The following is a 13932-nucleotide window of genomic DNA, read 5'->3' as shown; positions in this document are numbered from 1 at the left end:
CAGTTGAGACTAATCAACCACATTCAAGACTAATCAGGGAGAAAAGGCAATCTCTCATTTCTTGTTGTGAATTTCGCTTTTTAGTGCTTTTCTTGCTTTTAAAGACCATGAAAAATAAATCTATTTCTGTTGCGCATGGTTGCAGAATAACACAAAAACGGTCCATTTTCTGGCACATCCAAGCAACAACACAAGTAATATTCTATATAAACTTTTCAGTATATATTGATGTTTTTAAAGCTGATTATGAGGACAAGATTTGTGTATTTTTGGTGACAGTCCAGGACCAGGTCGGCTATTTGTTTTGGTTATGAAGTAAAAAAAATACTGCCCTCAATTTTTTTGGGGGGGGTACTTTTTTTGTGTCGGATTTCTGCCAATTTTGGGCATAAATCTTGCTTTTTCTCGCATTTTGAAGTTGCCATCTCGCATTTTTGGTCAAAAAGTTGGTGTTTTTTTCATTAAGCCTAGTACTACAATGTAATCATGGACTAATTTGACAGTTTTTTGATGATTTCTTCAGAAATCTACAGATTTGGAACGCCTAATTTTATGAGCTTTCACCTGATACCAAAATCTGCATTTAAGTAGGGGGATGAGACTGTCAATCAGGTTACCCACCTTTTAAAAAAAATGCCTGTTTTTATTTCATACCTCTGGGAATAAAAACTCACCTTAGTAATGTAGTGTTGATAATAATAATATAGAATATAATGGTGAAAAAAGGTTTCATCTTTTTGTCAATACAATAATGTAAACAGCAAACAAGAGTTCAATGCAACAATTTACTTATAATTTAAGGCAACTTTGTCACTACTTTGCTTAGTTTGCTACCTTGCTGGTAGCGATTAGGCCATCTTTTAATTTAATAGTTTGTCTCAAAGCCCCTTGTGCGCATTAGTAAAATCGCCTGCTTTATGCGTGTTATTCACTATTCTGGGGGTTTTTTTCCCGGTTTTATTTTTTCACACAAATCCACCACACAAAAATCTCATCTATAGCCAGGCATCAAAATAGCCTAAATTGTAAATCTCAATAAAATGCTTCATCTTGACCAGAGTGAAACCTTGAGAGATGAAAAGGTGGTCTATTCTTGTCAAAAAATCTCATCCCACAGATACATTTTAAAAGGGAAAAAAACTTCTGAAAAAACTGCATTCCTCATTAGGTTTTTAACTTGGGAAGGGCTTTGAGACGAACTATTAAATTGAGATGGCCTTATGAAAACACTACCAGCATGTGATTACTACTACTCCGGGGGGGGGGGGCCACTCTCACAAAAAAGTGCTACCCACCCGCGTCCTACCACCTCCGAAATGCACCCTTAATGGCGAATTTTCACATAACCAAATTGCACCCCTTAATGGTGAAACACATGCAAAATCCTACCCTAAATGGCGTAGCACATGCAAAAACCATACTCTAAATGGCGTCAACTGAGAAATATCTAATTTATACCCTAAGTGGCGTAAACAGGAAAATTAGCTAATTTGACACCCAAGGTGTCTTTTTGATGTTGCAGACCTATACAAAAATGTAGATACTAAAGAAAACATGCAAGGTAACAAGAATCAATTAAAAAGTGGTGATTTTTATCACATTAGTGTAAACTCACTCAAACTATAATATTACTAACCCTAAATGTCTAAGGATTTGGCTGAAAAAGAACCCTAAATGGCGATGCCTTCTGAAAAAGTACCCCTTTTTCAAAAAGACGTCAACGACGCTGTGTGGTGAAAAACATACCCTTAATATCCTTTTAGACGTTTTTCTTGGACGTGGGTGCATAGCAAGTCAAGTAGTGAGTGACCCCCCCACCGGGCTACTACTATTGATTCTTAAATCACACCTCTTTGTATGCTCTTCCATCTATTCGTAACCACTATTTGTTGCAGGTCGATCATCTCAAGTTATCCTTGACCTGACCTGATCAAGTACATTTTTTTCTTTAACACAGAAAATGGTAATCAGGTCCAAGATCTATTACAAGAGATGACGGGACAGAGGACGGTACCGAATGTGTTTATAGGGGGCGCTCACATCGGTGGTTGTGATGACATATTAAAGTTGCATTCAGAAGAGAAACTATTGGAGAAACTAAGTCCATCGACACAAGAATACGAATATGATTTAATTGTAATAGGAGGGGGTTCTGGTGGCCTTGCTGCTGCTAAGGTAAGTGAAGGACCTGATTATGCATACTGTACTGTCCATAAATAATGCTGTCAAATAACCATGCAGTACCGTATTTTGGAACATTGATTGCCAATTTTAACCCAACTAGGACTCACTAAAGCTCACTATTAAAACCACTCTGCGTGCATGCATTCCACGGGACTTGATGACGCAATCAGACGAAGTCATATACCCAGGGAATCGTTGGCCGGGCCAACGTCACCTGTGTGGCTACATGCTGGGGATCTTCTGCGTGGCATGCGACGGGTCCGCGGTTCGAATCCCGGGGGTGCCAAGTGACTTTTCTCTTCATCTTCTCTCCTTTTTCGTTTCTTCTTTCCCTTCCGATAAAAAAAAAAAAAACACGGGTAGGGTTAGGGTTAATGGAATGGATACGGTGGTCTATTTTATGGCTTTAATTGAAATTGAGCATATATCTTTGGCAGAATGGGAATTAAACAGGATTTACTACAAGTTTATGATACCGGTATCTAACAGTCCTGATTAACCTTATTAGGAATCATGGATTTCTGCATGGTTCATTGAATAAAATGTATGAAACTCCTGAATTGAAAGTCAGGACATTAAATTGTTATACACATAGGAAGTTACGTACATGTATGACCTGGAAGTTCACTACAATTCACCTCTTGATACAGGATTTTGTGGTTTGCTAGACAAGCCAAACTTGCTACTTGTATGTGCATGAGACTACTAAAGCCTAATTCATACTCTGATTCGCAGGCACACATTTGTCAACGAAGTATTCACCAATGTCTTGCTTGACCCACAATAAAATTGAATGCTCTAATCTAATGTTGGTGAAGGGATATTTCTTTCACAGCCAATCCAAAGCATTCATTGTTTGAAAATTTTGGGTGTCTTTTTCAGGCATCAGAGAGCATGAAGGTGATCTCATTTATGACTTTGTCAATTAGATGGCTTCAAGACTAATGCCTAAAAGGTCAGATAATGTCAGATAATATACAACAGTTCTGTAGCAGGTCTCAAATCATCCCTGTCCACCCAGTGTTGCTAATTGTAAGCGTACCATAATTTCTGATTGAATAACAATAAATGAAAACGAAAAAATATTGAAAAACCCGCAAAATATGCATCGAAAAATAATATTCTGATGAAAAACAAACAATAGGCCCTAGATTGAAAAAGCCGTAAATTGTACATACGGAAAGTATTATTCAGTGCGTATTCGTCCATGCGTCCTATTCTATAATTTCCATAGGATTCGGTGTGGGAGATATTTGCGTGCCGTACGCTTGTGTGTGTCAGCGTACTTTGTTGCTGCTCTGTTTACAAAATGGTGATGGTGTGACAATCGGACCACAGCTTACAAGTGGCTGGACACTGGACAGTCAGGAATAAGCTGGATTGAATAAAACAAATGCATAAGAAAAACCCCGAATGGAGGTGCTATTTGGCTCAGTTCGAGTAGAACCTTTTTTTCTGTTCTGATTACATTGTAAATTAGAAATGACATAGCATAAACAGTGACAAGTCAACATGACTTAATTTTTACCGCAACAAGTGCAAACAAATATGGTTTGGTCATCTAAAAATAAAATTCTCTTTGGATGCAAAGCTGCACCTCTTGGACTAGCCCGAGGTATTCACACCTCGGTCACTACGATTTCCACTGACTTCTCCGTACAAAGAGGAAGGAACCAATAGGACCATGATGTGTCTGGCTACTCCTGGACCACTATAACCACTTACCTATGATCAGTAACCACGCTTAGAAAAAGGGTGGGTTTTAGAGTAAAAAGGGTATAAAATAAACAGGGTGCAGGGTTTGAAATAAAAGAGGGTGGATTTATATTACCACTGCCAATTAGGACATGTATCTGTTCATACCATCCCTATAATTTCCAGACGTGACTGTTAACTAGCAATGGGCTATTCCAGTTGAAATCCTTACCCACTGTGGAATATGTAACCTTTTTAAGGGTAGACGAGGTATTGTTGGTCGAAGCAACCTAAAAATCGATTTTCATTATCTAGATCAGTATATTATTAAAAAATAACACCTTGATGTTTTGCAAAAGTTCATTCTGCAAATCATATACTTTGCAAACTTGCTTATTTTATTGTTGTTAATGAGTTATGTACGTTTTACAATTTAGTGTTGTTGTTTCAGCCCTCTTTACAACATAACTTAAGAACCGCAGCACCTATAAAAGTATATCTGTGATATTTTAATTCTTCTACACACTCGCTACGAATTGAGCAATACAGTTTTTGCCAAAGCTCACTACCATTCGTAAGATGCTGTGAACTACCAAATCACAACTGTTTAAAATAATTAATAACCTTAACCCTAACCGTACCGTATACTACAAAATACTACTTGATATATGCGCTGTTCGTGCATGCATCCCACATGGTGTGATGACGCAATCGCCCTAATGATATATAGGCACCGGTTTCGCTGGCCAGCGAAGCCCAAGACCCGTGGCAAGGTGTCGCCGACCGTGTGCTTGGCATGCGAGGGGTCTCGGGTTCGAATCCCACCCAGAGCAAACAACTTCTTTCCTTCTTTTCTCTCTTTATTCCTTCCTTCTTTCCCTTCCCGTCGCCGAAAAGCCCCTAGGCGGTTAGGGTTACGATTCCAAATGGAGTCATCCATTAAGTGAAATAGCCCATGCACTTTTAAAAGTAGCAAACCTTAAATTGGCCTTGGTATAATTATGTAAATTGCATTTTCACAGTATACACTCTTAATGTACTACATGTTTTTATTCCAGGGAAATGAAAACTATTATGCATTCAAGTAAACTTAGACACTGTAATATATTAAATAATTGGTTTTTTTTATTACATTGATAAACTGCTCTTCTTCACAGGAAGTTGTAAATGAAGTCCTTTTACATCCTTGCGCCAAACACGTTTTCCCATTTTCTAAAGAAGCAACCAAAGGTTTTTGTTTCTATAATAATTGTATTTGTACCCTGTATTTGATACCTGACATTGTGTAAATTAATGGATTTTGATGCACCGTACTAAACCGTACTATATACTTTTTTTGTGAAATGTTACAAATTTCTTTGTGGGTGAATCAAAAGGCTTATTTTGATTTTTAATAATGAAACATACAGAACAAGAAACTTTAGATTTCTGTGAAGCATAATAAATTAATTTTACCTTGACATTCGGAGGGGGGGGGGGTTCATTTAGAATGTTTCAATGAGTCCAATTGGGCCCAAACTTATGATACAGTGAACACGATAAATTATAAACATGATTGATTTTCTTAAGAAAACCTTGTTTATCGTGTATGGCCTACTATACACAAATTACATTTTTTTGGATGCTGTAAATTATATTTTTTCACTGAAGGAGGTCTATGGCATTTTTAAATCCTCCATTTCAATTTTAGGCTTTCTTGTCCTCTCTGTCTTAGGACCAAGAAGCCTATAATTAAGGCCCGGCAAAAAACAAGATCTCGCTTTTCACGCCGTGATTCTCGCTATTAACCAATTATCTCGCTTTTTAAGATAGTTCCCAAGCAGTATACTTACTATAAAAATGTTGCTTTATGCCATAAAAGTTCGTTGAATTCCACGAAATGAACTTCAACATCGAAAAAGAGTGCAGAATTCAACAGCATTACAACCACATTGCTAGGTGCAAAAGCCATGCTTTACTTAATAAATCTCGCTTTTCAATATTTTGGATCTTGTTTTTAGTTCAAAAAATTGTGTTTTTTTGCCGGGGCCTACCTATAATATATAAAGGGTGCATTCAGATATTATATTCCAGTGGCAACTTGCAGGCGAGCCATTATTGCAAACTACTATACATTGCCCTTCGGTCTTCTACAGCTCTAAAAAATTGGCTTAACCTTCGTGAAAATCGCGGATACTTCATAACGTACTCTACATGGTACCATGTTGAAAGGTGCCAATCTACATGTATAGAGCTACAAGTTTGCTTTCAAGAGAACACAATTAGTATAGAGGATTGAATGAAGACGGGAAGTTTATTTGTACATTACATGTACGTGCTCTGATTTCATTTCATTTTTATTTTATAGTATGTTATATTATTACCTCATCATACCTAATCGAGAACATGAGAAAATATTATTTGAATGCCATAATATAATGCACATACATGATAAAGTTTTATATGTTCTATTCATCTTGATGATTAACCATTGGAACATTTCACATGCATGCTACATTTTGTATTTGTCTCGATGCCTTCTTGGACTGTATTTACATGTATATTGGATGGTAATTTGAATGTAACCGCAGAATGATATGTTGGTCAGCATAGATATTGAATAAAATTGAATCCAGTGGATATTGTGTTACAATAATGTCAATAAAACATGGTTAAGTTAGAATGGTTACCACACAATGATATTTACATTTTCTTGGATGTGATTTTTTCCGGGTCCAAGCACAGCCTGCCGGACCCATTCAGGTTACATAATCTTACTTTTTCCGGGTCCAGTGAGTACAAAAAGCGTCCTGGATGCGGAAATGGAATGCATGCAGGCTGCCGGACCAGCGTTTGATTTACCAGGTGTAGCATAGCAAAATGCCTCCCATTTTAGACAACCTGCTATACAAATTTCAGCTTGAAAAATGTAACGCTCATTCTACAAAATCCGGTGCCAATCCACTAAAAAAATAGAAAAAATAAAAGTTGTTCAAAAAGACCTGCTTTTTGTGTTTTTTAAAAGTAAATGTATCACTACTTTCAGATGTAAAAAATTGCCAACACCACTTGCATATTTTTCTTTCAGGAAGTCATGATGTTTTTAACACTAAAACTCAATGTAATGTGAGCTACGTTACCGACTATAAAATGGGCTGGTTTTACTCAATCCAAGGTCATAAAAAGCAAATTAAAGATCACTTGAGTGAAATGTAAAACAGATTTAACCATTTCATAGAAGTTTTGAAGATGCTTAAATGAGTGTGTAACGTAGCTCACAGTAACGTAGTTCACTGGTTTTTAATGTTTTTAATGTGATTTGCGAACGTTAGAACATTATGTCGGTTAATTCTAATATAAATGGGGTTCGACCACTGGTAGCTTTCACATATTATTAGGAAGTACATGTAATACAAGTGCATACTATAGAATCCTGGTAACGTAGCTCACCAATCTTAACATGGTCGGTCGAAATTTCAATGTTTACAACATTTCTATGCCAAAAATGCTACAGCATCACGATTTTTACTGTGATTTTTAAAAACCTATGAGTGTTTCCTTTCAAAAACCGCAAATTACATTGATACCTCTGTTTTACTTCTTTCCAATAACGTGTGTTAAAAGGGGTAACGTAGCTCACAGCGTTTTGGTGGAAAGTGCAATTTATTTTAGAATTACACAAAGACATTTTAATCACTAAAAAATAATGTTGATAAACAATATGATGGTGCGTTATCTAATTAAAAAACAACAAATATGTAAAGAAATCGCATTTATTCAAAGAAAATATTCAGGTTTAGATGTGACACTTGAGCTGTGGAAACACATTTTTAGCAATTTTTGAGCCTTTGCAAGGGTTAATCAGGCTGAAGAAAGCATTTAAAGTATGGAAAACTATATATGTCCGTGTAGATCTCGTTGAGTTCTACCAGAAAAACAACATATTTGATGCCCTAAATGCTCGACAAAGTTTTTGTGGACCAAAGAATGGAAAAAAGGCTATTGGCACCGGATTTTGTAGAATGAGCGGTAAATAAAAATCTGGGACACAATAAGGGACGCAATACCAGACACATAGCTGGGATTTGATACAGGAAGAGATAGTTGACATCAAGGGGGACACAAAAATGCATGATGGCAAATTGGCAATTGAACCGGAGTAACTTTTGACAGGAAAAAGTCGTAAAATTTACACAGGGTCCAGTTTTAAACTTGTTCAAATTGTGTTTACAATCACTAACTAACAATGTAACATCATTCCAATGCAGGGGTAGCATTAAGGCCCGAAAGTCGGGGGTTGTTTTCCCGTGTTTTTCACTCTTGAGCTTGCAGAAAATCCAAATACATGGGGTGAAATTTAAATCTCGGGGGGATATTTTGCAGTGTAGTCAGGGGTAGGAGTAAGGTCCAAAAGTAGAGGGTTAGAGTTCACCCCCGAGCTTGCACATTCCCTTTTTTTATATGGAGGGTGAAAAATTAATATTCACCCCCGATCGGGTGGGGGAGGGGGGGGGGGTAACGCTACCCCTGTTCCAATGTATTTCTCTAGTCATTAAAGGATTCAGAAAATGTATAGTTTGACCTACATACTGTTCTTGAGTTATTACCAAAAGGTCAAAGGTCACATATTTGGCTCTATGGAGTCTAAAACATCAAAAGAGGTGTCAAAATGTTGGTTTTGATTATAAAACAATCCAAATATGCATAGGATTGCACAATCTTGGATGTTTTGTTATAATGCATCAGAATAGGTCAATGTAGGCCTCAATGGTCAGTGATGGTACTTGACCTATTTTACTGATGTGTTGTGTGAGTTTAAAAATGCATTTTTCTACATTTCAGGATAGCAGCTTTTAAAAGAAAATTTAATTCAAACTTTTTTAATTGCAATAACACCTCGGTTATATTGTTAGTGTTTTTGAGGGGCATTCCAAATTGTGTACATATTTTTTTGACAGAGAACACAGCCAACACATTGATTCAAGAAACAAGACTTTTTTTGTGTGTTCTTGGCTTTAAAATACACTAAAAATAAGTTTCATTTAGGTGGCCTGAAAAATTGTATGAAATGTGTGAGATTATTTATAGGTCAGGATATATGTGCAATGTACCCTAAATATTGTTGTTCATTTTAATTCAGAATTTCAAATAAGTCTCCTTGAAGTGCTGACAATTTCCGATTATTTACCACATTTTGGACTGTCAGTGTAACAAGTACTTTTAGAACGTAGTATTGACGTAATAGTCTCACGACCTTGTTTTTTATTGCAAGCTGAACTCATATGCTAACATCATTATTGGTAAGTTTATGTGTAAAGTAGACAGCGAATACCAGGTTTTCGTCATTGTAAATAACACAATTTGCTAACTACATTTGTATGACCCATTTACCATCACTCAAATGTGACGTTGGCTATTGCTGAAATCTGTCTACTCACTGTGTTTTGAGTTCTCCAAAAGATTCCAACGGGGATTAATGTCTCATAAAAGTTTTAATTCACCAATTATGGCAAGATTTCAACTGGAATTAATATGTCACTCATGTTTTGATGAGCACTATATACATTAATATATGTACCGGTATATGTTTTGTATAATTCCTATAATTGTCCCAGTTTTTCCAAGGTTTCATCTGGTAATATAAAGTCACTACAGTTGTGATGAGCCTAATTTTTTTGTATAAAATCCAATTGTCTCAATTTTTTTTTTCGAAAATTTGGGGGTGGGACTTTACTCGAAGGTGGGACTATACTCGCGTCAGTACGGTATATGTTTTGTATAATTCCTATAATTGTCCCAGTTTTTCCAAGGTTTCATCTGGAAATATAAAGTCACTACAGTTGTGATGAGCCTAATTTTTTGTATAAAATCCAATTGGTTTCAACTGGAAAACAACATCACTCAAGTTTTGCTGAGCCCAATGTTTTGTATTTTTAAATCAAATTGTCTCAATTTCCCAAGGTTTTTCAGCATACGGTACATTAAATTTATTCACGTAAAACACTTGTCATCCACCCCCTGGCGTGGCAACACCCGCAAGTCTGTGCCCACAAAGTTCCCGACAATGTTCGACCAAATTTACAATGCTAATTTTACCACTAGATTTGATCAACAATTTATCAATGAATGATTCAGCATTTAAGTACAGTAAATCAGTTGAACCTTGGCATGTTGATAACATAAAGTTGAGATAAATGGCTGTTATTTATTGCTACCATCATGCCCAATCATTTAAATCCAGGATTGAGAGCCAGTAAACCTGAACTCACTGGATTCGTAGATGTAAGGCTTTCTGGTTCTCAACCCTTCAAATGATAATCATATTTATGGCAAACTGGTTGGCAAAATAATTTATGTCGCATTTAAACCCTTGTCATTTTGGCACATCTATACACACATTCTTGAAACTAATCTTGACATTTGAAAACAGGAAAATTAACAAAACAGGTGAAAAAGCGTATTTTATAAAATAATCATGCTTCCTCTAGTTCATTGACTTCATCAATTCATTTAATAATAAGTTTGACAAGTCTAGGGAAAATTTGAATGGTACTGTACAGATGTCAGAAAAACAATGATTAGTAATCTTTTAATTGTGATTAAAAAACAAGTGATATAAATAAATAATCTGATATAAATGAAGGTCAGTGGAAGCCATCCTTTGCATTATCTCCTTAATTTGATAGATATACTTTTGCTTGCATGGAAAGCTACAATGTATGTATAGCAGTATATTATTGAGAAGACACTAAAGAGAAATTGCTGCATCATTGGTACGAGAATCCTCTAGTTTGTCAGAGAATGCTGGATCAGTAGCAGCCGGATCATCATGAAGTAGCATGTGGTGGGATATCGCAGCAAGAGAATCCTACGTTTCTTGACCTTGCCCCATATTATACTGCAGGGAATGTGTTGTCATCGTCAGCTTTTAATATTCACGAGACGACACATGGCGGAAATGTGGGTTGGAGTATAATCCATATCTTAGAAGTGTTAGCTTGTAATCAAGCAAATATTGATCTTTGGGAGCTTGGGATTAAAGCAAAGAGTGTTAAAATAGTGAAGGAAAACAATCAGTACAATAAACTATCATCTTTGCCAAATAAAACATAGGATTCTTTATCCTTAAGTTAAATTTTAAAGAGGAAGCCCCCCCCCCCCCCAAGCAGTTACTTCTTCTGGGGTGAACCAAACCTGCCTTGTTATCAAATGAATCAGTGACAATGTAATCTCCAAAATTGACAGGGTATTACAATGTAATTGATGCAATAACATTAAAACATTAATTAGAATCTGTCAAATTCAGAGATAATCTTCTCACTGATAAATTAATTTGATAACCAGGCAGGTTTGGTTCAACCCAAAATGTCCTTGATCAGATTGACAGCCTCATCATAGACTGTACAGTCTATGGCCTCATCCCTAATTTTTTTTCATCAAAAGTGAAATTTTGGTATGATTTCAGAAGAAACCTCAGATTTTTCTCATGACGCCAGTAAAATGTAAAATTTAATGCCCCAATTTTTTTTTTCTTTTGGTGTGAACAAAAATGGTAAATTGTCAATGTGGTTACCACGCTGAAAGTTATGCACTAGCTATCGTATATGGGCATTGTTATACATGTTTTTGCCTCTTAATTCTGACAGTGACTGACAGTTAGGTTGTTATTTTTTTTACTTTCTTTTAATGTGCAGGAAGCAGCATCATTTGGTAAACGAGTAGCTGTATGTGACTTTGTGAAGCCAACACCTAAAGGCACTAAATGGGGTAAGATATTACATAATGATACTTCCTGATTTCTAGAAGACTACATGTAATAGTGAATCACAGCAGTGAGACAGTATAATCAAAGAATAGTTTGCATCTGATGTCACTGTCAATTTATATGATCTTTATTAGTTTGTAGCGCATAAATAAATAAAAGGAAGGTTGATTCATCTGGTGCCGATCGGTGAAAAGGAATTACAGAAAATGGAGAAAAATTTGGGTTACTTCTTCATGTAATTTTACATAAAATTAGGATTAAGTTAGGATTAGGGTTAGGATTAGCTTACACAAAAGAATTACTGGTAATGGAAGGATCAACCTGTTGAGACTGTTTGTTGAAGGTGCAAACAAGAGTTGATTGACAGACGACATCAGACGCAAACTAGTCTTTTTAATTCTGTCTTTGATTATACTTTATAGAAAATTCCTTCTCAAATGCTTGGTTTTAAGGCAGCGCATTAATGTTCTGCGTGCTAGCCATGAGCTTCATTGGAAAAGTTAAAGTTTTGAAATATTTTCTCAAAATATTAAGAGCTATCTTAAGAACTACTGAACCAATACTAGGTGTGTTTGTACTCATTTTAAGGCATTTTTCATGCTGATTCCAAATATGGTCATGAAAATTTACATTTCTGAAATTTTTGAATTTTTAAAAATATTTTGAAACTTGTCGTCTGCAGTCGACACCCGCGTGAAGAGAGTTAACTGATTCCTTATGGTTGATTGACTGAAAGTTTTACAGTGTTCTTTATTTTGACTTTTGATGGAATGCATTCGTAATCTAACATGAAAAACCATGAAAGTTGCAACAACATGATTATTTTGACAAAACAAATTTTATAATGAAAATTATGGGATCCAACAATTTTCATCCAATGCTGACACACTACTGAAACCTTCATGGGGTGATATCTGCAGGGCTTACACAATTCCCAGAAAGTCTTGAGAAGCGCAGGGAAATAAATTTGGATGACTTGTCAAAATGCAGTAAGTTACTAATATTCATCATGCATATTGCACCCAAAGGCTGTTTTGTAGGCTGAAAAAACCCTTTGACATTTGTTCTTAAAATTTCTGATATTTGCTCAGAGTGTCAAAAAAATGTTGTTGGCCTGATTTGTGACCATGCATGTAGGAGTAACCATACCACACAATATTTTCTTCATAAGAATTTCAAGTGTTAAGCCTGACTGCAACAGTGACACAGCACTTCCACCATGAGCAAAGTTAAACATCAAATAGTAAAAAAATAAATTCCAGATGAAATTTCATTGGTTTCGCCGATTTCATGTGCGTGTGTGGGCTTCCGATTCCGTGGGATCAGTGATTGACTTGACTTGATATTACGCTAAACTTTCAACTTCACACAGTAATAATTTGTTCAATACAAATTCAGTATCATATTACTGCAGTGTCATCCTTGCTTCAAATTATTTCAGGACTTGAATATTTAACTTTTTTACTTTTTTTTATTCAAAAAATATTTGTGTAAACTCATCAAATTTCATCATTTAAAAATGTTTTGCGGACAATAGTTTACACCTTTTTTTTTACATTTCCGGAATTGAATGATCATCATAAAAAGACATTTTCTATCTTTGACATTATATTGTTAAGTCTCGTAAGTGATTGGTTCATGGTTCCAACTTAAAATACCGTAATAAGAGGGATCACCATTGTGTAAGAAAGGCGAACATGGAAGAACATATGACAAAGGGTTTCAAAAATAGAAGAAAGGAGTACAAAAGCATTGATGCAAAAAGATAATTCTTAGGCTGAACCGTTAAACCATTGTGGAATGCATTTTTTTCCTGCTGCGTCGAAATACGCTTGAGATGCTTGAAACGTTCAAAATTTACATTATACACTTAAAAGGGCATTTCGTGATTCACAGCATCATCCCCCACTTTTCTTCAAAAAAGTTTGGGATTTTTACACCTGGCAGACTCTGGCTACATAAAATGTATCCATGGTACAAAAACTTTATTGCAGATTAATTTGTTTAGTAAAAATATTGTGAAATTTGAATTGCATTCTGGTACACCAGAATGAATTTACAACACATTGTCTATGGAGCAGTGTAATACACATAATCATGCATAACTGTCAAACGCCGAATCGGATTCATCTGAAATTTTGGGAATAAGCTTTTTTTGTGGATATCTACTGAAAAATATCATAAAACGAGAATGCTAGGATCACAAAATACTCCTTAAGGGTAGACGAGGTATTGTTGGTCGAAGCAACCTAAAAATTGATTTTCATTATCTAGATCAATATATTATTGAAAAATAAGACCTTGATGTT

At 35.7% G+C, this 13932-nt stretch overlaps 1 protein-coding gene across 1 annotated transcript in view; it reads left to right on the top strand.

Annotated features, from left to right (window-relative positions):
* LOC140148516 (thioredoxin reductase 1, cytoplasmic-like) overlaps nt 1–13932 on the top strand; it is an 80272-nt gene that overhangs the window by 22476 nt on the left and 43864 nt on the right. The window contains exons 4-5 of the mRNA XM_072170501.1: nt 1958–2175; nt 11553–11625. Coding sequence (XP_072026602.1) covers nt 1958–2175; nt 11553–11625 — 291 coding nt within the window. The remainder of the gene's footprint in view (nt 1–1957; nt 2176–11552; nt 11626–13932) is intronic.

This window comes from Amphiura filiformis, chromosome 3, assembly GCF_039555335.1.
Source record: "Amphiura filiformis chromosome 3, Afil_fr2py, whole genome shotgun sequence".
Classification (NCBI taxonomy): Eukaryota; Metazoa; Echinodermata; class Ophiuroidea; order Amphilepidida; family Amphiuridae; genus Amphiura; species Amphiura filiformis.
Note: the sequence above shows the minus strand (reverse complement) of the source record. Positions and strands in the feature narration are given on the sequence as shown.